This window comes from Falco naumanni, chromosome 4 (genome assembly GCF_017639655.2).
Source record: "Falco naumanni isolate bFalNau1 chromosome 4, bFalNau1.pat, whole genome shotgun sequence".
Lineage (NCBI taxonomy): Eukaryota > Metazoa > Chordata > Aves > Falconiformes > Falconidae > Falco > Falco naumanni.
Window position 1 is genome coordinate 94,163,530 of NC_054057.1, and position 26,321 is coordinate 94,189,850.

Consider the following 26,321-nt stretch of genomic DNA (forward strand, 5'->3'; position numbering starts at 1 on the left):
GTTGTTATTATTATTATTATTATTATTTTGCCATTTGTAGCAATTATTTTTTCTTTGTGCCAAAAGGGGGTAAATTGGAATATATTGAATGTGATGCAAAGGTATGACCTGTTTGTGTAACTGCCTTTCCAAATGCTTTTGAGTCCTTTCTGTCTCCCTGCACCTCACTGCTGTGGCTGGGCAGCTTTGACAGTCTGTCTGTGTGTAGGCAAGAGGTTAGCAAAGAAGGGGAAATTAAAACAATGTTGTACATTATATAGTTACCAGCTATTGAAAAACCTATTTTGTATGCAAGACAGCAGCGTAGAGATATATGGAAAGCCTTGGGCTAAGTACAGAAGATAATTACATTTGGAATTTTACTGAGTTGAGTCATTTATAGCTTCAAATAGTTGGAGAGAAAAATCAGCAAAAACACACTTAAACTTCTTGTTGTTACTTTTCAAGATAAGCATTTAAAAAAAATGCCTTTTATCTTCTTATCTTACAAATTACCCTTTTTCTTTCATAGATATTCCCTAAATTTTACTTTCAGGAACACGCTGGTCATGACACTCTTTCACTATTAGCTGAAGCAATACAAACTATTTTAATACAAGTTTTATAAAAATCAAACTATCAGTCATAAAATGTCAGTGTCTTGCGGAAAGTGTTATGAGAAATGGTCTGTTATTTTAACAAGTTTCTTGGGAATTAGAGAAAAAAAAAATCTGCACTCTTCCTTGTAAACTGAGATACAAGATAATCTTTTACCAAGCTGCAGTAATATTCAGGTTGAAGGTAAATCTAGATTCTTCAGTTACAGTCAGCCTGAAAAGCTTTAATCCTTCTCTCCAGCAGTCAATGGGAGTGGCTGTGCCTGCAACTGCAGGAGGATGCCCTGTGTTGACAACTAGACAGGACTGGGATGATACTTGGTTGCCACCTCTCCATAAGCCCTTGACAATATTTATGAAAAATTTATCAGCCGTGTGTTCTACTAATTGTTAGAAGTGACTGGTGGTTCCAGCTTCACACCAGTTTAGTGCTGGGGAATACCTCTTAGCTTGGCTTACCTCATTGCATGGGAAGGCAGCATAAGGTCCCCAAGACAAGAACGTAATTGCAGAGCGGTGTGAGGGCCAAAAAGTTCGGGGTTTGTTTTTAACAATCATATTAGTGCAGTAGGTAGGATGAACTGGAGGCTTAATTTAGACAGGGACGTTGATAACAGAGTGAGACCACCTGTGCATTGGCCAGCAAGGATAGGTGGAGGAGGAGGGTGGGTCCTGCTTGTGAAATGTACCTGTAACTCCCTTCTTCTCACTCTTTTTTCATCCTGTGTGTCAGTCCTCTGATACTTGAAAAAAAAAATAATCTGCCTAAATACGTATGAGGATTTATCCTGCATTACCTGGTTTGTCTGGCTGTGACCTATTTTGGCACAAAATCATAATAAAACAAGAAGTCTGGCCCAGTAGCAGGGTTTTCAATGACAAGGTCTGCAGCACCCAACGCGTTGTAGCAATAGCAGTTGGACTGAGACCATTGACCTGATGCTTGCACAGGGGAGCAATTACCAGGAGAGTGGTGACAACAAGCCCTGGGGCCAACTGTTTTGAGTTTTGTGAGCTAGGTAGGTAGAAGAAGGACCCATAGCCTTTCTCACTTGACCCATGGTGCTCAGCACTGATGTGGAGCTTTGCCTTCCATTGTGTCACATGCTGTTCAGGGTCCCACACCATGGCAAGATCCAAATGCCTAAATGTACCTTTCCATGCATGTACCGCCCCATCAAGACAGGGATAGAATTTAACAAATTCATTCCACCTGAGGGATGCACTTCAGGTTTTGAGTGTGATGGACCCAAATGTAAGCCTTTCTTTTTTTCTTTAAGGTCTTACTTATTTTACGCACAATAGTTTTATCAGTGTTGTAGACAGAGATAAGTGTAATGTCTTTTAAAAAAAGTAATTTTTAAATTAGCTTTTTGAAAAAAACAGGTCAGATCTGTCTTGCATTTGATTGCAAATGCCCCTTTGTGAAGCTTTGATCTCGGCATTTCCATCACAAACATACTTAAAATATCATGGACAAGGTAGAGATCTCATATTTCATTCTGTTTAAACCATCTTGACATGATCATTTGTTGCCATTATAAATAGTGAGAATTGGGCTGCTGGGTAAAACACAAACACAAGAACATGTCCCTCTCCTTAGCTAGTTCTGAGCTGGAATAGGACATCCATTTTGCAGCGCCACCTTTGAGTGGAAAAACACTTCAGGGCAGAAGCAAGGCTATGTTAAGTTTTAAAAAGTATCTCCTAATGGGAGAAAATGGAGACAGCTGGCCATTTTCAGCATAGCGAAAATACTGCTTGGGCGTGTTTTCCTAAAGTGTCCATTGACACTCATGGAAAGTGGGTCCTAAACCCTTCTAGTGTGCAGCCTAGCTAGGCACGGAATGGGAGGGAAGAGGCTATGTCTTGGTTGTCCATTGCATTGCCCATGACTGGCTTCCTTCTCCTTTGTCCTTGGTCTGTCCAAAATACTGCTGCTGAAGTGATCTCCCTTTCCTGTTGATGTGGCGGTGTTGTTCCTCTTGAGTGTCCTCACTGGGTTTCCATTTTCACATTTCCTGCTCCTTGCCATTATTTTCTGTCTGATTTTCCTCCTGTGCGATTTCTCCATCATCTGTGCCTAATGCTCCTTGGTCACCAGAGTCCTGTGCTGTCCTTTTGTCTTGAGCTCCTTCTGGCCTGTGCTTTTTGTGCCTTCCCTCTCCTGCTTTTTCTGCCTGTGTAGCTTTAGGATTTAACCTCTCTGGGGTAAGCAAAGCATATGTCTTGGTGTATCAAGTTTGCAAAGCACGTACCTTGCTCCGGATGTGTTTTCTGTTGAACCACAGTTAGGCATCTACATCATGGTTGTACCCCACAGAGATGAAGGAAACCTCAAAAAATCAGACTTCTCATGAAGAACTGGGTGGCCATCTGAAAACTCCCACCATGCAGAGCTTTCCAAATGGGCAGAGGGAAAAAGTACGAGGCTTCAGATGGGGACTGTATTAATATAGTCCTCAGGCCCCCGTACAGAGCAGATCCTTTTGCACATGGCAGAACAGTCCTTGCCCAAGAAAGCTATTGGTAGATCAAGAGCATTTTCCTGTGTGTCTGATAATAATCCCCATTTCTGGGCCATCTGCGCTCCAGTAAGTGCCACCAGTGAGAATTGGCTCCCATCGGTGGCCAAGCGAGCCCTCATGGCTTCTTTTCTATGACCCCAATGACCAGAGGGGCTACTAGTGACATTCTAGTTTTGTATCACTACTGCTTCCTGACCTAAGGGAAAAACAGTTTAAAGAAATTCTTCAAATTTTTTTACTTCTCTTCAGTGCTTTGAAACTGAGAGACCTCTATTTTTCATAATTTAAACTCCTGCCTAACTGGGTGAGTGTTTGAATTCCTAGACTATGACAAAATGCTAGCGTGTGTCTGCCTGAAATGTCGAGAGGATCTTTAACAACCTCCATCCACCAGAAACGGCGTTAAAAGCATTGCTAAGATGATGAGTGAAAACACTACAAACACAGACCCCGGCCGTTCGGAGGGAGGTGCACCGCTCCCTTTCACCAGGGGGGCCCGGAGGAAGCACCGCAGGGTGTGCCCCGTGCTGCCCGGGTGCCTTTGCCTCCTGCCGCCGCGCTGGTGCAGGCAGGAAGCCTTCAGGTGCCTGCCTTTTATTTATTTTGGCTAACAGATGTTGTTCTTCTGCAGTAGCCTGCAGACCAAAATTTAATGCACGGATGACCCCGCCAAGCAGCTTGTGCGCCCAGCGAGTGACTGCTACGAATGAGAGATTGCACAACACAGCTGCACTGAGAGTACAACTATTTCTCAGTTTAAAATTGTTTCGTGTGAAGCACGGTGGCTGAGGGTGAGACCTCGCCTTTCTCTGTAAAGGTTCTCAGAGGACTCTCAGAGGGAGAAGTTTCTGCTGCAGCGCTATGATAAGAGCTGGTCGCTGCCCTTTGGCTCTTCTGTGAAGTCCAGCACAGATCCAGTGATGAGGTTGCAGATGATCTGCTGTAGGTGTCAGGTTTTCTCTCTTGTCACTGAGGTTTTTGACCAAGAAAAGAGCAGCTGTTTGAAAAGTCCAGTGATTTTGCTTTTGCACTTCTAGAGCACGCTGTGGTGACACTATTTTTTCCTTTATTTAATTCCTGTCTTGGAAACCTGCGTGCCAAGTTTTATCCCATCGTGATGCCTTTCTGGCATGGTCAGAAACCCCTCGCCTTGCGAAGAGCAAGACAACCTTGACTGTAAGGTTATGAATGGGGATTTATGACCAGGTCTCCTTTTATATACACTTAGCCCAACTTTACTGCTACAAACAGATGACGGTGATAAGGTGGGTAGGTTGTTTAAACCTTTGCTGGAATGCAAGCACGATTCTCCTCTTGGCACTAGGAATCTGGCTTGTCTAAAGCTCTGCAAAAATTGTCATTTGTAAGAACCTGATCCAAGTCCTGCTGGAAACAGGAACCTTTATGTTGGGCATGTAGGTTAATAAACCCCTTTTTTCGTTAGTGTTATTTCTTAACATCTTTCCACTGTATTTTTTTTTTAAAGCAGCTGGAAAAAGTCCTATTCACATATACAAAAAAAGTCTTGTTTTCAAAAATAATGAGATTTGGTGTCTGCCCAGTACATTGACATGCATTGGGAAGCCATCCTGGCTAAGGACGTGTACATACGCTGTGATCCTGAGACACCAGCTGTGGCCTGGTACAGATATCAACCAAAAAATGCAAGAGACAATCAGAGCAGGATGTCCACCCCAACTCTTGGGCATGACATGACCGATGAGAAAGGGTGAAACCATCGGTCCTGTGGCATTGGGTGCCCTGAGATGAGTGCTCTGGGGTGGTTCCTGATGCTGTCGGTCTTTCCCAATCTGCAGCCCTCAGGCTTACGCCAAAGGCATGCTGGCAACTCACACTGCTGCTCCTGCCCCATGCTCACGGTGCCCCTGCTTGGGTTCCCAGGGTGACCCGCCAAGGGGCTGTGCCACCTTCTCAAGTAAAGACAAGGTGCTTGCTAGAGCCGAGGCTGCCTGCTGTGCCCCGTGGAGTTGCCTTGTGTGGTTTAACCACTGCTGTCTCTGTGCTCACTGCACATGCCACAAAGCCTGTACGTGACGTAAAAGCCACCATCCATTTGTGCTGCTTGTTTTCTGGTGTGAAAGGAGGCAAATGCATCTCGGAGCTGCTGCCTTGCTTGCTTTCTGCTGTTCCTCCTGAGCTGGAGTGGGGCTGGTTAATAAACATGATTCACTGTTGTCTTTTAGCTGTCAGGGCTGGAGTGAAGCTCTTGGTGCCAGCAGGTCTAGCTCTTCTCACTCGAGGGCTAATGCATTTTGCTTTGGGAAATAGTGACACCCAGCACCATGCGTTAGCTTACCTCACGGATAGACCATATACAATTTCCAAACTACTCAGCAATAAAACTCTTCTGTCTCATGCCTCGGTGCCAGCTGTTTAATTAGGAATAAACAGAGGATGGGTTTTATTCTTGCAAGTAACAGAGGATTGTTTTTTTTCTTCCCTTTCAGCTTGCAAAAGATAAAGAACGCCTGCAAGCCATGATGACGCACCTGCATGTGAAGTCAACTGAACCAAAAGCCACCCCTCAGCCCGTAAGTACCAAACTGTGCTGAAAGCAAAAAAAACCCAAACAACAAACCACCTCACAACAAACTTCTCTTTCCTGTTCCCCACCGGAGCGTGTGATGCAAAGCGTGACCCGCTTCAGAGCCGGTTGCGCTGGGGAGATGCAAAGTGCTGCTTTGCAGGAGGCGCTGCCACGGGCACCCAGGTTTCGTCATCCCCATCTCTTTGGGGAGTTTTGCTGTAAAGCTGATGCATTGCGCCTTTTGCTGGCCTCACATACTAGCCTGTAAGTCACTTTGCATCAGTCTGACTTGCGTGAAATCTTAGGAAGTGTTAGGAAGGAGATGTAATTAAATTATTTTTATTATATTTATTTTGCTTTCTCCCTATCTGACAGACATTTACAGTAGAAGAGACTCTAGTTGAACTTTTCGATGGTAATCACGGCTACCCAGTATCAAGTTTTATACTGTTGAACCTGAGAAGAGAAACCTTCTCTGCCCCAGATTGCCCTTTAAAAAAGGGGTTGTGAGAGAAGCAAGTGGCTTTACAGCCCAGGAGAACTCCTGGGTGTCCCCAGACCCAGGCAAATCCACCATCTCATTCCCTGACCAAAATTACTCTTCTTCAGCTGTTGTTTTCTCCCAACCTCTTAATGCTGAAAATGTGCCTCAGAGCTTCCAATGATTATTCAAAATGGAGAGAGTGCTTTGCTGCTTGATTTTAAGATTTGTAAGATTTAAAGGTACACTGGCTTTATTTGATTTTGCTTTGAGTCATTGTGTGAAAATTAATTGAGCGTTGACAATCTATAGTTAGTACTAGCAATTTTAATCAATATGCAATGATGCAGCATAATGACAAAGTATTGGTTTATCTGTTTTGACTGATTTTTTTTCTATAAATAAAGCAAACACACACCCATATATGTGTGATTTATGGTGATAGAAATAAAAAGGAGTCAGACTATTAACCTAGCAAATATGGTAGCCTGCCAAGATGCAGTTGGTAGACAAAATTAATGTCTGAAACAGAACACATTACAGAGATAGAGAACATAAAATCATTAAACACTTCACGCACACATTTTTACTAGAAAAGAATTTCTCAGTTTCCATGTAGTTGGAAATAAATGGCTGCAGAAGTGCATAGGGAGGCTACTAGACAGAAAATTGCAGGCTATTCAGCAACACGGGAGCAGATGTCAAAGTCAACAGGAAAATTTGGTGCCTTCTTGGAGAGAGTTGAGGGGTAGGTATAAACCCTTCCATTTAAGCTGTTGAGATGCCTAAAATCACTTGATCCGGTGGATACCAGCCCTCTAGACTAGAAACTACTTCCAGTGTCTATAAAAATAGCATTCTTCTAGTTCCTCACATCCATCTCAGCCTGAATGCAAATGCTTCAGCGCATTGTTGGCAAAGTATGTAGACCCAACAGAATGGGGGGGGGAGGTTTGGTTTCTATAGCTCTTACTGGATTAAAAATTAAAACAGCGGAATAATCTGGGAGTCTCAAAGCGCTCTGCCTTGAGGCCTTTCATAACAGCAGTGCCCCTCAGGAGGAAGGATTAAAAACTAAAGGGAGGAAATCATAAGAAGGCGAGCAGCGTTTGGCAAGGCAGCTCGTGATCGATGCTCAGCCGCGGAGGGCAGGAAGCTTTCGCGGGTGTTGTAGGCTACGGAGATACCAGGCGGTGTCGCCATGAAGATTAGTGTTAACAGCTAATAAACAGGGAAAAGCAGTGGAAAAAAAGTGAACGCAGGGGGAAAAGGGCTGTCTTGATTAGTATTAAAAATGTTTTACATTCTGGAAAATTATAGCTTTGTTGGGGACCTCCTACTAAATTTATTTTTAACTGCTCTATTGAAAATTCTGTACCACTAGTCAACATTATCTCTCAGTTGCTCAGCACAGTGTTTCTTTATTAAAAGAAATAGGCATGAATATTTTTGACTGAAAAATTAATAGCTTTTGAATTCATACACAGCAGGTTTTCTTTTGCAAAGAAGTCCAATATCGCTGCACAGCACTTCTATAACCATTTATTTAGAGTCCAAGTCAAACCTTTGACAGCTAGAGCAGTGTTACAAGCCAACATAAAGAACTCCAAGATGTAAACCAACAATAGGCAGTCTGTGTGAGGTTTGCCATTGTCAAATACATAGATTGTTTGGATTAGTTTATGTAAATGTACTGTTGTATTACCCTTTGGAAAAAAAAAGATCACATTTGTGTATGAAAAGTGGTTTCGTTCACAGGCAGCATTATAAATTCCTTATCCTTTAACTTACATGTTAGAAGTAAAAATTGGTGCCTGACAGGCCTATATTGTGTGGCACTCTGTTGTTGGATTGAAACTGCCTTCTTTTCATTTATTGAAATATAGAAAAATTTATTATAGATACCATCTGATAAATCAGAAATTATTAAAATATGTATAGGTGAAGCATTTGAAAATTAATTATAAAATGTAGAAGTATAGTGTTTTGCATAAATTGTGCTTTCCTAGTGAAAAAAATACACAGGCATTGCATTGACTGTGCTAGACCCTGGTCCTTTTAACTCAGTGGGATAGGGCTTTGGTAAAAAGATCTGATGACCATTATTGCAGTGCAAAGTATTCTTTACATCCAGTAATTAATTTTTTTTTGCCAACATAAGTAATGCAAGGTGTATGTTAGAATTAATATATTACGGTACATTGGTGATTTTAAAGGAAAGAGCAGCTGCGAATCCAAACATAGCAATGAACTGGGATTTAAAATTACAGCCTGTTCATGACTGAGGAAATGTTTTTATTCTGCTTAAAGGATCTTAATGCTTATTTTTAAACTATTTTGTTACTGGCAGGTAAAATTGGTGACTGAGCATCTGTGTTAATAACCACATGCCATTTGTAATCCACGCTGGCCACTGGTAGCGTTGTTGCCTTTTGGGCTTCAGGCAGAAGCTGAGTGGGTGGTTTTGGACCAGTTGGACCACAGCCAGGTCGTTGGTGGTTGTGCATCAATTCCAAACTTGCCCAGCTTTGGGGAAGGGTTTCTTGTCCAGTCTAGCCATGTCCACCTGTCACATCCCCACCTTTGGGTGCCTTTAGCTCCTTGCAGTAATTTTGACCCAGGGAAGGGTGATGTAGTGCATTTCACTACACCAGTCCACCAAGAAATCTGTCCAGTAAAGCTTTTTAGTCCTGTTAAAGCCGATGAGATTTAAGTACGTTCTTGGGTGGTGTAGTAGTGGATGGCCTAAGTCGTTTGTGGATGGTTATGTACAGAAGGAGGTTGTGATGTCCGGGGTATGGCATGGGCAGCTCTTGCCCTGCTCCTGAGGAGGTGCTGGGCAGACAGGAGGGGACTGGGGAGGGAGAGCAAGAGCACATCAGGAGCTGGGGCAGTGTTCAGTGCTACGTTTAAAAATGTCCAACTTCATAATTAAGATGCCCAACAGTGCAGCACTTCAGAAGAAAATGGAAGTATTTCACAGCTTAGCACTTTGGAGAAGGCAAAGTTATTCCTATTGGTGCTGTGTGTATTGTTTTGATGAGACTAAAGGGCTTGAATCAAGTGAGAGCAAAGCTATCTGTGAGGGAATATGCTGTGACGTTTTTGTAAGGTGAATTTTTTTCAAGGTAAAAAAACCATGTGAAACAAACAGAATCAACCCCACAACACATAAGTCGGAACAATAATTTCTCAAGAATTGTCATTCTGGTTTTGCTATTAAGATACCTTCTCCTACATGCTGTTTCCATTGGTGGTAGTCATCAGCATAATAGGTTGAAATGGAAATGTGCTTTCTTTTGGGGGATTAACTTATGTTGAAGTTCATAGGAAGGGAAGGAAAAGGAAAAAGCATCAACCAACAAGTAATTCTGCATACTAGATGCTATAGCCATCTTTTTAAAATAGACAGAAAACTTTTTAAAGTCACTTCTGGCACTTTAAATAAAATGCACTGTTAGATATCCCTTCTTTAATGTATTTTTTTACCCTAACCATAGCAGTTATGATTGTTTTGAAATACTGTTTTTAGCAACTGTAATAACAAAGCATTAAAAAAAAAACCCCAGTCTTTTAACTGTTGAGGTAATGACTGAGCATTTTAGCTGCTGTAGCCATACTTTATAGTTTGAAAAAATAACGATATGCAGCAATAAAGAGAGATTCTCAAGCACAACAAAAGCTGTTTTTATATACTGGTTTTCATTAAGTCTCACTCCTCAGCTTCGGTTTCCTTAGTATTCCTGCCAATAACAACACCTGCTAAGTGATCGCTGCCTGCCAGGCTCTGCATCTAATACACTAATGCGTCCAGGCTGAAACAGGAGAGGAAGACACAGCATTTAACAAAGTTTTAGGCCCAGCATTAGCTTTGTCCCACCCTCGGTGTCAAGATAAGGAGCCTCTGCTCCAGAGTGTTTCAGTCCCAGGAACCTGATGCAGGTAAATCCTCGGCCCTGGCTGGGACCAGAGCGGCAGCATCCTTTGCAGAGAAGTCAGTGCCCTCCAGCAGTGGGTATGGCTCCACTGTGACACTTAGAATTTTTATTTTTTTTTACTTTTTCTTTTTTAGTCTTTTTTAAAAGAGTTTGACAGGCTTTTTTATCTGCAGCTACTATTGTCATGTAAAATGTTTACACAAAAAGAAATCAGACTTAGCCCTAGTGGGAGAGCCACTTACTGGAAATCTATTTTACGGGGTGAAGGAGAGGGTTACCTCTCTGCCTTGTTTATAACTGAAGAAAAAAAAGAAAATGACTCAGTCTTCACCTTTAATAGGAAGACATGACTATTTTGTGAAAGGGAAGGTTAATAATAAAATCCTAAGCAGGATACTAAATGCTGAAACAATTATGGCATTTAGGATTAAGTTAAAACAGTATGAGGATATGTTCTTAAAACCCAAAACTGAACAAAGCACCCAACAAGGCTCAGTGACTGAATTTGTAGAATTTTAGGACTTAAAAGTGGCTTAAAAGTCTTCGGTGTTTTTCCTGGGTTTTGTTTGTTTGTTTTTATTATTATTGTTTTGGGGATTTTTTGTGGTTGGGGGGTTTGTTTGTTTATTTTGGGGTTTGTTTTTTTTTTTAAGGCTGGAAGAAATCCTCCCTCCCCCCCTATACCCAGTAGAAACGTTATAAAGGCATTTAACTCTTTGGTGCATGAGCTGTACTCTTCAGCGTACTTGGGGAGTGCCCCACATTGTGCCTTATTGAAGCACAAGAGTATTGCGCATTAAAGTGCTAACTCTGTGACTTAGGCTCCCTCCCCTCTGACAGCAATGATGCCTCATCCAAAACTCACGGTATGTGGGAAATGGGCTGTGTGCAAAATACCAACGCGAACAACTTTTCTAATCATAGTTACTTGTTTTTAAATAGAAAATGCAAACAGGGAGAAACCGTGTCGAGTTTCCATCAGGAAAAGAAACCCTCCCAACCCAGTCCCTCCCTGATCTTTGCCCTGCACAGTCATCCACTGCCGCTTTCACGTTTCTAATTGATGCCAATATTAAGATTTAATAGTTTACCATTCAGATTAATAATTCAAGATGGCAACAAAACCAACACCATTCATAATTTGTTATTCTGCTCCAATTCACAACCGACTTTTCAGCCTTCGCGCTATAGATGCAACAAAGAAAGCAGCAGCGAAGGTCTGCGGAGGGAGCGCAGCCCTCTCCTCCCTTACCCTAGCTTGTGTTTTGGTAACAGCACCAGCAGGGATCAGACCCCGGCTGCAAGAAGAGAGTGTCATCAAATAAAACACGGAAAAAGGAAAAACTTCGCTAGCGATCGACAAGGTCGTGTTTCATTAACTTGTTGGTTCAGGCTTGCAAATGGTCGTCGGAGGTGAAACGCAGCAGACTCGCTGCGTTCCAGCTTTTTGTTCTCTCTTTCCTCACAGACTGCAGTCATGTTTAATTTGGAAACTGGGCTCCTTTGGCAAATTAGCAATTAGAACAATTTTGTGGGAATATGTATATGTGTCATTAGGTTTCCTGCAAATTAATAGCGAGAGCAGAGGTCAGGCAGAAATTTTCCACTTGACTGCAGCTCCTCTGTTGAGATTTGGCACTTTGTTTTGGAACGGCCACAGCTGCTCAAAGCCACAGTCTTCCTTTAGGAACTGTCTTTTAATTAGTTTACCTCGTAGCCATTATTACAAATATTACTACCTCCCCTCCTTGAAATAAAATTACTGTTTCTACAAAATATTCCGGTGACATCTTGCACCACTGCACATTGATGGTGGGGTCACTTGGATGCAGCGTTTAATCATTAGATCACCTCCATAAGCATCTCCTAATTAGAGTCCTTATAATACAATTTTATCTGGTAATTAGCTGAGATTGGCTGCTTCCTCTGTAGCTTATTAGTGGCAGCCCAGCAGTGGGTGTGAATCACAGTGTCATTTGTCAAGCCTGTTAAAGTCCCCCCCCTTTGCTCGTCCTCTTCTGTGTTTATGCCTAGTTGCTACCTACACTGAAAAGCCTAAAGAAATTTAACTCGATTCAAATTCTTGAAGCAGGGAATGCTGACCTTTGTGGATCCTTTCTCACAGTTCCCTAGTAGAAACAGATTAAATGTTAAGTTTTTACACACTAAAAAAGGAAGGGGACTCTTTTGAAATGGAGTGGTTGGAGCCGTAATGATGAAGCACGAGCAGTGATCTTTCCAACAGGAGGGCCCGGCTGCTGAGCCTGTGCTAGAGATAGGCACTTAAAATTGATGCATATTTGCTCGCAGTTATTGGACTGTTAAAATGTCCATTTAGAAACTGAGATAAAATACAGTAGATTTAATTTCATGGTGAGACCTGTCAGTTGTACTATTATTATCGTCACTGGTCCTTTTATCATATGTAATAGATGGATAGATGGATAACAGGGAGACATTACTCTATACGTGTCCTTAATCAGTGTCCTTAAATCACACCAGTCAACAAACGGACTGGGCTCTCGTGGGCAGCACGTGGCGGCAGTGCCCAGCACGGTGGGTTGGGATGCTGTGCTCACCTCCTGGCTGCAGTTGGTCCACGCCAGTGCAGGAGTCTCTGGGAACTCAATACCCATATTTCAGCACCTTTCACGAGCCCTGGCTGGGTTCGCACTCTCCAGCTTTGCCATGAAGTGTTAAATATTTCCCACTGGAAGGCGAAGCGTTGTTTGTAAGCACCTGCGCAGGAGGGGATTTTGCAGGTCTGCTGCTCAGCACGTCCGTTCCTTGGAGCAGTGCTCGAGCTCCCGGCGCAGCTTTACAGCCAGCAGGCTCTGCCGGGCATTTGTGGCTGGGACTTCCCTCGGTGTGCTCCATCTCACCGTCAGGGAAAAGCAATTTATCTGTCGCTCATCTGTACCCTTTCTGTGGGCAGTGTGCTTTTTGTGTTGGTATCCTCTCTGTAATATTAAAGCCCCTTATTTTCCACTACCTTTGTTTTGGATACGTCCTAGTATTTTTATAATGAAACGTTATTTGTGGCTATTACCTCATATGAGGGATGCTAATAGGAGTTTTCATATCTGGTTACTTTCATACAAGGAAAATGATACAGTGCCTTATGGATAAACACGAGGTATTTAGGGACATAGCTGAGTAGTGCGCCTTGCCTTCATCTGAAAAGGTTTAATGTCCAGCAAAAAGGAATTTTAATCATGAACAAAAGTTGTAAAATTCTGGCCCTGTTAAATTCAGTAGGAATTTTGCTACTGACTTCAATGGGGTCAGGATTTCACCGAATTATTGGCAGAACCGCCTAAGGGAAGGAAATGTGGAAGTAGTCAAAGAGCCTTTTTCTTGGTCGTCTTTTTCTGATGTTGGAGTTAAGAGATCAGCTTGTTTGTTTAAAATACTTCAGCAGGAGTGACCTATTGAGGCAGAGCATCGTCTTTCAAAGGACGTTGTAGGGCAAAAAGAAAGGGTTGGGGAGGAATGTGGATGCTGGTTATATAAATAGGATTGTGTATCGAAAACACTTGAGCTGGATCTGGGTTGGATACACAGTCCTGGAGACAGTTGTGTTTTACAGGCTGCTGTGGCATGCTGCCATTTGTCCGGGGCTGGGCTTCATGCAGGTAATGCTGATGCCTTCCATCCTAGGAGGAAAAAAAAAAAAAAAAAATTACTGCCACTTCTGCTGGACTGAATGCTTGCAGTATTTCATGCAGTGTGATTAATTAAATTATTCCAGTGTTAACCTACTCTGGGCTTTGCTTTTAAAGTGGGTGAAGAGAGGGGAAAAGAAAAGCCCAAATGCTGAAGAGATATTGCATTTCTCCCTGGTATGTTCCTAGGGAAGTCTTGCCTTTTATTTTAAGCCTGATGCCTTCAGTAAAATATCCAAGAAGACTGATTAGAAGCCATGCATAATGATAGCATGGAAATGAGAGGTGTGTGGGGTTTAGATTGTGAGACAATGGAACTAAAATAAAATATTAAAATGGTTATGTACTGTGTGAGATCTTGTTTTAAGGCTTAGATAAAAATCCATGATTTGTAGTTCTGGCAGCAGGCTATGTTACTCTTTTTTTCAAATCTATTAAGAAGTGTATACATGTATTTCCCTTTACTGGCTCTAATGGACGTTACACCACTTCGTGCTGAAGCAAGTGCTCGGGCTGTGTTGTCTGCTTTGAACTGAGGAAGACTCCATTATCAAGAATTTTCTCTGTAGCCCTTAATTAGCCAGAAACACTGTTTGTAACAAAATCCTCATTCTTCCCTCCACAGCTGAATCTGGTATCGAGCGTCACGCTTTCCAAGACTGCATCCGAGGCGTCTCCGCAGAGCTTACCTCATACTCCCACCACCCCGACTGCGCCCATCACTCCCGTCACGCAGGGACCGTCGGTCATCACTACCACGAGCATGCACAACGTCGGACCCATCCGGAGGCGGTACTCGGATAAATACAACGTCCCCATTTCTTCAGGTAAAGGGGTTCTGCTGGCACAGCCCCTTTGGTGAGGCAGCTTGCTGTTGCCTGCAGCCTGGCAGCAGCAGGCTGTGATGATAACAGAACAACTGCTCTTATTTAGCAGATATTGCCCAGAACCAAGAATTTTACAAGAACGCAGAAGTTAGACCACCATTTACGTATGCATCTTTAATTAGACAGGTAAGATGAGCCAACACATGCATTTGGATTAGAAAAAAAAAAATCTCCCTATATGTGCACACTCTGGATTAAATAGATTTTCAAACCTTTGGTATGTAAGCATGCTCAAATGCTCAAACCTTTACTATAAGGGTTTTTAGAACTGCAATATATAACATAATTGCTTTTGATTAAGTATTACAATACGATGTGATTATTAGGAAATTCATTTCACACAACAGTGAAAATGAGCCTGTTTAAAGATGGCAAGTCAATTATCACAAGCTACAGTAATCTCTGATCCCTAGAATTAATCTGAGCTCTAAATAATTACTGAGCTTTAATCAGCTAGTGAAATGTTTTGCATTTCTCTTTGATTCTGCTTTATGAATGACTAATAAATTAATATTTCTGTAAGGAAACAGAAATAAAAACTCAAAACAATTAGATAATTCCATTTTGAATTTTGCCATTGAACTGTTAAATACAGCCATTAATCTTAGTTCATATTGTGAAAACCCTCCTTTGGAATTTTTGCTGCAAATCTCTTCTTTCTTTCTTCCTTTCTTCGTTTCTTTCCTTTTTATATTTTGTAAAGTAAAACTGTGAGTGTATTTTGTACTGGTGTGCTCATAACTGATCTTGCAATTGCTTTGCTTCACAAGGCCATCCTCGAATCTCCGGAAAAACAGCTAACACTAAATGAAATCTACAACTGGTTCACGCGAATGTTTGCTTACTTCAGACGCAACGCGGCGACGTGGAAGGTAAGCCTTAGCCCGACTATGCCTCTTGCCTTTGATATGTGACATGTATGGAATAGACATTGCTGATGACATAACAAATTGCAACGACATGTGGACATGAAAATTTAGATCGGCAGTTTTGACACACACTGGGTGCCTTATCTGCAGGAACAATTTGATATTTGGCAGAAAAATCCTCCTGCCTTTGAAAACCACTAATTGAATCCCCATTATTGGCTTTTATGTTCTGTGATTATGCCACGAGTTCCTCTGTGTAGTTGCTGCTAGCAGTGAAACTCAAGCCCTTCAGCTGGAACATATTAGAAAAAAAAAAAAAAGAAGAGGTAAAGTTATTGTGTCAGGAGAAGATACACTGTTTGTCTTTTTAGTTATGCAGACTCTATTCACAACTACCACTTTTTTTCCTAGGATCTATAGATCAGTGGATTTCTTTCCTCAGTCAGTTAACTCTTAACTACATATACAGATCCATTATAAACTTCCTTTTTTTTTTTTTTTTTTTTTTTTTCAATCATGCAGCAGGAGCTTATTGAACATAATATGCAAGAAGCAAGCTCCAAGTAAGAAATGTGTTTAACAAAAAACTTGTTATGTGGCACTTTAATTTCCTACCATAACTATCTCAGGTATTATTAGATAAGAGGTCTGGGGAGTTTATTGTATTTTCTGTTTTGGGGGGCCACTCCTTCCCTTACATATATAGCATTATAATAGCGACACAGGCTTCTGAAGCTAGCACAATTACAAATGAATGAATCAGATAACAGGATCTTGCGTTGCTGTAAAAATTGCACCTGTGGTACTTTAAGCTTCTCTTAATCTAGACAACCTTGTTGCTCTCAAACTTAACTTCAAATGACGAGGTAGGATGAATATGTCCCATACATGCTGTTTTATCAACTCTCTGTTTTTCTTGTCTTAGCCTGCATTTAGGATTGATTCCTTCAGAGGATAGAGCTAAAAATGGTCCTTGGAAGTTAGCTTGGCTTTTAGTAGCATATTTTGCTTTTAATTCAGATCCCGGTGCAATTTTATACATTTTCAGCCTTGGTCTAGAAGCATTTAGGTTCAGGAAAAGTCTCCGTGATTGCTGCTTTGATTCTTCATTGCAGTTAGAAAACACGAGCAGTGTTTCACTCTGCAGCTTCCTTGCTATCCAGAAAGGAAATTAACTTTCCCTGATTTAAGATCCTTTTAGACCTGCCTGTCTTTTGCTGCTGCAGTGGTTCCAGTAGGACTTTTCAGCAGCTGCAGGTGTGGGTGCTAAAGTAGAAATCCTATTTAATTCCAGCAGGGAAGGGAAGGGGAGGAGGGAGTGGAAGAAGGCAGTAGGTAGCCCTGGCCATATCTCCTGCGAGGCTACTTCTAGGAGTTAGCTTTGTGCATCATGGAAAATCCAGTCCCAGGAGCCACGTGCACTTACAGTGTGCTTCTGCAGAGGAGGAGGAGGAGAGGGAGAGAGGCTGAGCGAGCTGCAGACCCTTGGGCTTGCAGAAGGGCATGGTGTGTCCCGGGTAGGCAGGTTCTATTTGGAAACCCTTCCTGGACACCTTGACCTTGTGCAGGTGTCCAGGTCCTACTTCACTTAACAAGGAAGAAAAGCTTCACCCCAAGTTCTACCAGTACTAGCAAAATTGGCAACCACTTCAAGTAATGCAGGTTTTCATGCTGAAGACCACTTAGATTTATGCCAGCCTTCAGGAACAGCAGGGATGAAAATGCAGCTCTGGATTGACATGACGGGAAGCCCACGGGGCGCAGAACTAGCACAAGGGGCTAATTGCAGAATCAGAATAATTAGAATATATACGTGCTGATTTGCACTCACCTTCAGCTAATGCTTAGGGGGCATTTGGGTCAGTGTTCCCCAAGTTTAGGGTCAGGGTTTGGTGTGGACAGGCTTCCCTGAGCCCTCTTTCAAAATCACAGAAGAGTGCAGGAATAAAGACCTTTAAAAAATGAACCTCTTTCCCAAAATGCAGTACAGTGGAGCCTGAGCAGTTATTAAAATAACAAACCCTTTCATTTACTACATTCAAGCATGTTCAGGGTAATTTTTCTGCAAAAGTGGCTTGCATACAAATATTTTTAACAAGGTAAATATATAATCTTACAATAATAGCTCCTAATTTTTCTGTTAAGCTGATTGCTGGGGGAGCACTGTGAACTGGTTCTGACAGGTCAGAGGCAATGTCTGTTTGCTTTTATTTTTTGGAGTAATTTGCTGGCACTGAGTCACAGCCATGAGGCACAGGCTGCAGGTGTGGCTCTGAAACGTTGGGGTATTGTTCAAATAGAACTGTTAGATAGCGAGTATCCAGAGGCAGGGGAAACAAAACAATTTTTTTCTGCCGTGAATTCCTTAAATAAACGATCACATGGAAAACAGAAAGCAAGGGCAACACTTCATGGGCATCTTGCAAATACTCAACTCGTCTGTCTCAATGTATCCAGCAGCCTTTGCCATCAACTGCACATTGACTTCAAGAGAACAAGAACAGACTGTAAAGTATTTCTGCGGCATTAAATTTATTTAAAGAAGAACACAAATATTTCTGCTCAACCGTGTGTTTACAAACTCGGAGGAATCCCTTTGCTGAACTTTGCTGTGTGCGTTTGATCAACTGCTGTATGAACTACAAGATCAGCTTTCACTGGGGGAAATAGTGTTATTATTCTTACATTTTGCTCCAGACTTGACAGTGTTCCCATTTTCACAGGAAACTGCCTGAGTTACCCAGATGTGGGCCAGCAGCCCTGTGTCGGGTTGCACTAGTGCTGCACCCACCAGCAGTTGCTGAGCTGGCTGATTTTAGCCTGTAAGGTGTGGGGCGTCTGCATGTTTTTCTTCCACCTCAAAATCAGGGATTTTGCCAACAATTTGAAAAGTAGTGAAATCTGGAAGAAGTGGGAGGGGGAAAAAAAATCGTTAAAAAATAAGAACAGAAGAAAGTAAGGGCAGAAGGAAGCAGCAGCCCTGATGGACAAGTTGACTTTCTGCTAGATTTCTGCCTTGCTGAGAGGAAAAGCACATGCAAGGTTTATTTTTCCACCAGTTCACATGCAGATCAGTGTGGAAGTGCCGGCATCAGACACCTACAGCCAGAGGACACGAGTTTGCACTCAAGCATCTGCTGAGCAAGGGCAGTTCGAGCCCTGAATGTTCCCCTGTACCAGGGGCGGGAGTGTGGGGAGTGCGCTAGCTATTGCAGAGAAATGGAAAAGTAGCAAAAGACTCTTCGCCTTCCCCTCCCAGGCACACACAGCACTGCCTCTTAATTTACATGACAAATGCACTGTGCGTACCCTTTGTTTGCGCAGTGATTTAGACATTCATGATTAGAGCTCCCTTTCACCATCCAGACCTGATGTTCATTAAAAAAAAAAAAAAAAAAAGAGGACGACGACAACAACAACGATGGAAGGAAAAAAAATCATAGTTTCTTGGTTGCCTAGACCCAGGCCATGTGTTTGGCTGGCGTTGTGCCTGCTAACGAGTCAACCAGATTGACTAAATCAATGGTGCCAGTGATGATGGAGTTTGTTCGCCTGCATATTTTCAGCAAATGGCTTATTCTCTTTCCCCTGTTTACCAAGCCCCTTTCAGCAACGCTGGGGACAAGCTCCATGTAAAAATTTGAGTGGCTTTGTAGTAGGGTATTTGCTTAGAAAACCCCTAAAATGGGGAAAGAGCATGGCATTCCGTTTGAGGAATAACAAGGCGCTCGGCACCGTTTCAGAGGGAGCAGGGACAGAAAAGCCAACAGCTTGCTGTGACGTAGCGAGGTGTCTCATTATGTCTGGCTTCAGCAAAGGTCCGAGCAAGTCGGAGGGGTTGGATGGGCTCGTCCTTCCCCAGGGCTGAGCGGCAGACAGGACATCTGAGCATCGGACACCATGAGTGCGGGTCCCTCTGGGTGATGAGCTGTGGGGATATTATCACTTTGTTTCGGAGAACCCTCCTCATGTTTTCACTTGGCAGAGGCTCAGATCAGTCAGTACAGTATTCTGCCAGAAATAGGAGCCAACTTCCATATAAGAGCAAGCTGCAGAGGCAGGAGTTGGTGGGGTGCTGCCGAGCCCCCGGTCCATGCCATGGGTGTGGAAGGAGGTTCAGCACCTGATTCACATTAGCCCAGCTGTGGGAAACCGCAGCAGCACCAGCTCCAGTGCCTCTTTGCTAAATTGAGCCGTCTGTACTTACATGAAATCCTTTTTGTTCTTTCTAACCGCTTTCTTTTCCAGGAGAGGAAAAGTTTATCTTTGCAGAGCGTGTATATTTGTTTTTGAAAATGTCTAAGCAATGTTCCTCTTGTGTTCTGTACGAAATGTGCTTTATTATACAATGTGCATGCTTAAAGTGATGGCTGTTCTCATTCACACTGGGGATAATTGCTAAGAATAACTCAAACTTTTAATCTTGTGTTTAAGCTTTCGTATTTATTTTGTCTTTGCAAAATAAGATGTAAAGAGCCGGGGAAAGCAAGCGGGTGTGGGGAGGGGAAGGGGCTTAACATTGCAAATTGAGGACTGTCAAGCTGACTGTGCTGCTGTTCTTGGACAATGATGAGCATTTTCTCATAGAAAGTTTTTGAATGTTTTCTCTTTTATACTTGCTGCAGAATGCAGTGCGTCATAATCTTAGTCTTCACAAGTGTTTTGTGCGAGTAGAAAACGTTAAAGGGGCAGTATGGACAGTGGATGAACTAGAGTTCCAAAAACGAAGGCCACAAAAGATCAGTGGGTATGTCCACCATGTTTGAACTTCTTAGCCTAGCTTGGATCATGCTTACAGTTTAACGTAGAGGCTTTTGGCTGCTAGCTGGTGTTAGACCAACCACAGGTGGTTTCGCATTGTTTCAGTTAAGGGAAACCAAGACAAACATCTCATCACTACTGTTTGTATGCCCACCAGTACCCTGACCCTGCTTGCTTGGTGTTTGTTGCATCACATGCTAGTAGCTTTTAGGTGGCAATGCATATTAACCCTCACAAACCATTTGCTTATGCTTATTGCATTTTATTTTCTTTTTCCTTTTCCCTGTATTTGATGTCTGTTCTGTCCCCGATCCCGTGTCCCTTTGTTTCCACTTCATCTCCTTTGCTGCTGCTCTTGTCCCAGGGTGCCATTCGCACCAACCTCTCACTGCATAAGTGCTTTATCAGAGTAGAGGATGAGTTTGGGTCCTTTTGGACTGTTGATGATGAAGAGTTTAAACGTGGCCGTCATATTCAACGAGGCCGTCCTCGAAAATACTGCCCTGATGAAAACTTTGGCGAGCTTGTTGCACAGTAAGAGCTTTTACTTGCTTTAATTTTTTTTTTCTGCTGTTGCTTTGCTTTGCATGATTTACCCATCTCATGTAGACTTGCATTTCACGAAATAGTGACATCACCTTTGCTGCTAAAGAAACTAAATTTTTGGTTGTTACTTGTATTTTGTGTGTCCTACTCTGATAATCCAAATGCCTGTAGTAATGACTCTACTTTGACACGTTTGTTACAGCATTTGTTTATAGTGCAATGTAGACTAAAATAATTATCCACACTAGTGCAGATACGCTGCTATAGACCTGTCAGGAAGACAGATACATGCCAGGGAAGTCTTCAGATAAGTTTTAAATCTGCTATTTTCCTTTGCTTTCGGTTGTATGCTTTGTTTTGCAACTCTTAATCAGAAACAGAGTAAGGTGCTTAAAAGACAGAAGTGCTGAATTAACTTTAAAAGTTTGGAAGTGCAGTGAGACCAGCTGTAAAGATGATAATCAACAGGCCATCCTGTGTCTACAACAACCACGCACAAATATTCCTGGGGTTCCCAAAGCAATCTTACTAGACCTTTACTCGAAGGCCATCTCTCCAGGACAACTGATCCTTGCTGGTCCCTGTGGGAGGGGCTCAGTTAAGACTCTTCTCACCATGATTTGTTCCCACATGAAAAAAAAATTAAAAAATGCCCAGTGAGTGATACAACTTTCTGGAGATTTCTTGCATTGGTGCTTTATATGTAGTTTGTATTTGATGTTTTTTTAAATTCCCCCCCCCCCCCCCCCCCCCCCCCCAGTGGAACCGCTGATATTTAGATGCCTGCTGAAGAGCGAGCAGAGATGCTTGGCATTCATTTTCCTGAAATACAGCCCTTTAAAAAGTAAACTTAAGATGACTAAAGTAAGGGTCCAAAGCAGCACACCAGAATATTTTTTCCTAAAACGGCCTTTAGGGCAGTGTGTTGTTTTGCGTGGGCCGTACCGCTTCAGTGCGGTGCCGCAATACCTGCCGCCGTGCCCCCGTGCCCACAACCCCAAACTGTCTGGGGCACAGGCAGCCCCCCAGCGGGGCCGCTCGCTGTTTGCCTGGCAGGAAAGAATAAGGCTCCAATCCTCTCTCATCGCGGTCCCCTGCTCTGTTGCGAGGGGCTCTGCTGCCAGTGACTTTGAGAATTAAGTTGCATGAAGTAGTATTTAAAATGTCCTGTGGTGCTTTTGGTCGTAACCTCCTCATGATGGACCTTTACATGGAAACTGGCTCCCAGACATGGTGAATATTGGAGAATTTCTCCTGAACACAGCTAAAATGAGCAGAGATGCCAAGATTTGCTAGTAACGCAGGGTAGTAGAACACATGGTGAGATAACATCGAGAGATAATGATGTTCCTTATTTAGTAAAGGCAAATATGATAACCATAGCCTAAAACTCAGATATTTTCTTTAAATTAAAAAAAAAAAAATAAAAATGAAAGAGAACTTGTGTGGAAAAACAGTCTCAGCTCTAGTGTTCTGGTGTGAGAGGAAGCATTACATGCTTGAAATGCTCGTACAGAAGTTGGTTGCATTTAACTCTCCTTTTTATGTTTTTCTTATGCAGTAACCCTTCTCTTATTAAAAACATACAGACCAGCCACACCTACTGCACACCTCTCAATGCTGCTTTACAGGTAAGATTAATGACTGTAGCAAATATGCAACAGAGGCGTGTGTCTTCCCCACTCATTTCAAAATATATTAGCCTTGCTCTAATTAGATATTAAATTTTAATTCCGTTAAACTTTTTTCTTAAGTGCATAAAGCATCATAGTCCCTGGAGGCAAACACATATCAGGCTGCTTCAGCATTAGCTAGATGCTTAGCATTTTGAATATTGTGGCAAAAAAATTAAAAGTTCACTTATTAATATTTATCAGCAGTATCATAATTTCCATCCTCTTATTTCAGAATTTCACTTGAGGCAAAAATACCACAAGTGTAATTACTCTAGCACAGCTATTAATGTGCTGAATGATAGGATACTGCGGCACGTGACCTTCTATTGTTCATGGGTTTAAAGAGAAAGCAGATCATTTTTCCCCCTTTTCTTTTAAGGGCTATTTTTGCATATCTTCTTATTGTTGGTAAAAAATAAACGTCGCAATTCTTATGGAAAAAAAAGATCATTTTTATTAAACTGTACTGTAACTGTAAGACAAAAATTCTGGTTTTTTTACAATGTAGAAATACAAAGTGTCAGTGCACAGTTAGTAACTTGCAGCCTAGAAGTGTGTGTGTCTCCAGCCCTTACTCGTGTGCTGTATATCAGGTTGGCATTCTTTTCCCTCTCTCTACAAATGCCTGAGTATGTCTCAGAAGCCTAGGTAAAAGTATTTGGTGTATGAACCAAAGAGACAAATGTATTACTGTGCCCTGAATTTGCAGGGCTGGTGTGTGTGTGTGTTGGGGGGGGGGGGAGGGGGGGCAGTCCAAGCCTGTTCCATATAGTGTGAGTTAATTGGGCAGGCAGCACTGTGCGGTTGCACCCTGGTCACTTCTTGAGAAGTTCACTGGTGGCCGTGGATATTTGCCTGAGCAGCCACTTTTTGTGGAAGGTTTAGCAAACGTCTCTTTTCAGAAGCAAGAAACAGATTATTAGGAGAAAAGCAATGTTCTGCATTTCTACTAATTATTTGAGTTTATGCAGTAACTTCTGTAAAGCAAAGGAAAGCATGTTTAAATGAAGCAACTGTAAATACCATTCATTAGTAACTTATTTTCCCTTGAGTCTTGTGAAGTGTGATTTTTAAAGACTGCTTTGTCTCTTGAATAGTATTAAGATTACAAGTACATTTTACATTCATGAGGCTGAAAGGCAAAAATGAAATGATCCTGCATTTCTTCACATTGTTAACTATGTGACTAATTTCAATTAATATGCTTATCATATGGAACTGTTCGTGTTTTATTTCTGAAACACGTGTCATTGTCGTCATCTCCATCCATTCTTGTCTTCCGTGATAACCTCCAAACTGTTTCCATTCCCCACTTTCCTGGAAGTGGCACGTACTTGTGCCCCCCTGCTCCCCACCCCCACCCCCCCAGCATCATGTGAACTGAGGCGAGGGAGAGAAGAGCACGGGTCAGATTTGCTACCGCTGTGGCCCCTCTAATAAATGGAGGTGAACAATACTCATTGCTCTGAGACAGGTCCTTCTTTTAGGTTGAAAACACACCAGCGGGTTCCTCGCGCCTCTCCCCGGCATTGGATTTTGGAGGCAAAATGCCAGTGGGTGCTCTAGAGGGGTTTGGGTGAAGCTGTGCGGGTGGCTGGTGCTGCACGGGCAGTTCGGACCTCGCTTGGGAACAGCCTTCCTCCTGGAACACAAGGCGGCTTTACCTGCCAGTGCCCACGTTTGGTGTGATTAATAATGAGCAGCGTTCTCTTGGCTTTTACGGGCAGCTGCAAGGAGCAGCCCTGTGCACATGCCCATGGGCGCAGCAGCTGCCTGGCCGGGGGCCGGCACGGTGTGCTGTGTGCCGCTGGGATGGCAGGCTCTGCTTTTCTTTTCCTGTGGGGTGGCAGAGCTGCCCCTCTCCTTCACCCAGACCCCTCTGACGTCTCCTCCATCAGTTTTCCCTCGTGGCCAGGGAGAAGAAGCAGCTCTCTCCCCGCTCTGTGTGTGGAAGGTATGGGGACTCCGGCTCTCACCAGTGCTCTCTTTTTCCAGGGGGTCACCGGGAGCTCCCAAAACACCCCCTTCCCCGTTATTATCTTTATAGCAGATACTCCTTGTGTCCCACCTCTCCCCCGGTAAATTGCTTTACTGCAATTACAAGTTATCACTGTGGGTGAAGAACTTGAGTCATTATTTTGCCAAGTGCAGGAAATGTGAACCATTCTTTGCATCCCCTAATCACAATGAGTTTGCCGGTTGTTGAATCAAGAAGATAAAAATAATCCTCCCCGTTAGAATAGCTTTTGTAATCACGTGTGACACATAGGGCTGCACATGGAGAGGTCAGTGTAAGGAGCAATAAAAGGGGCCATGCTCCTGAAGATGCTGCAGTCAGGGCTGCTCGTGCCCTCCCTTCCCATCCCATCTGCCCCAATCCCAGTCTGTGGCTGTGCTTGCCTGGGAACAATTCCGCTGGCTTGGGTAGCAACAAGCAAGGAGTTTTGTCCCATGAATTAGGAGCCGGTGAGAGTGTTCAGTGGGAAGTATGTTTGCAAGAATTCCCCTCCCACGGGCAGGGTTTGCATCGTGCAGACCTGGAGCCTGCTGGATTTTCTGGCTCGGAGGCTGCAACCGGCTGACCTCCCCCCGGAGCAGGTCGAGCGCTGCCGAGCCAGCGCCTGTGGCTCTGCAGCGCTGACACGGCTCAGAGAGCTGCAGATGACGTCAGCCGGATCCGACTGGGGTGGGTGAAATGGTTAAATGGCCTTCAGGTCCCTGGGCTCTGTGGCCTTGGAAAGCCGTGAATCCCATCCCCGTCAAATGCTGGGCTCCTCCGGAGCTTGGGGCTTCTGTGGCTCCCACTGCTGCTGCGCCGGGCACGGGACTGTGCCGTCAATATGAGCTAATGCTGACACACAGTAAATATTAGCAGGCAGAACAGTGGGAATCAGAAGGAAAATATTTAACAGTTCATTCTCTTCCTACAAAGATTTCCATTTACAAAGTTAACTCCAGTGTGCCTCTGTATGGTACTTCTTCAGAACAAAGAAAAATCAAAATAAAATGGTCAGATCAGTAATAGCTAAGGTAAGAGCTGAGCTGCTGAAGCTTAAAAAAATTTCACATGGACTTGTTCAGCTCTCAGGTAGATCAGTGCAACTGGGGCCGATCCAGTTAGTGCTAACTGCAGCTTCACACTTACGTCACAAGGAAATCCAAACTTTGTTAATGCTGCCCTCCTGCTTGGTGCCCGTGTGCTCCAGTAGGAAGGAATTATCAGCTGGAAGAGTTCTAATTTTTTTCCCCATTTCATTAAAAAAAAAAAAAAAAAGCCAAACTTAAGCCACAATAAAACCCAAACCCCCAAACATAATTTTGCAAAATGAAAATAGGAAAAGGATGTTTTATTTTTTCCAGGGGGTGTAATTCCAAACAGGGAATGGAAAGCTCCATCCTCTCAAAAGCCAATACAGCTATGAATGCTTAAACCCAGATGTAAATGATGTTAAATTTCCCTTGGTGGAATCAGGGTAATACCTATCAGAAAGCACAATATTTTTTAAAAATGGTAATTGCAAATAATGTAAATGTGGATAATGTTTTGGAATACGTGAGAGTGTTGTGCAATCTTTAAAAACGTTAGTCATGGCTCTTCATACATTTGTTTGTGTCCTTGGCAGGCTTCAATGGCTGAGAACAGTATACCTCTATACACTACTGCTTCCATGGGAAATCCCACTCTAGGCAATTTAGCCAACGCGATGAGGGAAGAGCTTAACGGTGCAATGGAGCATACGAACAGTAATGGGAGTGACAGTAGTCCAGGACGTTCCCCTATGCAAGCAATGTAAGTATGGCAGAGGCATGTGCGTGTCTCTAGGTC

General features: G+C 43.0%; 1 protein-coding gene across 13 annotated transcripts in view; it reads left to right on the plus strand.

The window, feature by feature from the left end:
• The window catches only part of FOXP1 (forkhead box P1), a 390,897-nt gene that overhangs the window by 353,882 nt on the left and 10,694 nt on the right, over positions 1-26,321 (plus strand). For 12 of the 13 annotated variants that reach the window (XM_040591469.1, XM_040591463.1, XM_040591464.1 and 9 more), the window contains 7 exons: positions 5,593-5,676; positions 14,382-14,583; positions 14,690-14,769; positions 15,414-15,515; positions 20,138-20,259; positions 22,381-22,450; positions 26,119-26,285. In XM_040591469.1, the coding sequence (XP_040447403.1) occupies positions 5,593-5,676; positions 14,382-14,583; positions 14,690-14,769; positions 15,414-15,515; positions 20,138-20,259; positions 22,381-22,450; positions 26,119-26,285 (827 nt within the window). The remainder of the gene's footprint in view (positions 1-5,592; positions 5,677-14,381; positions 14,584-14,689; positions 14,770-15,413; positions 15,516-20,137; positions 20,260-22,380; positions 22,451-26,118; positions 26,286-26,321) is intronic. The other variant, XM_040591471.1, reaches the window with a different exon arrangement.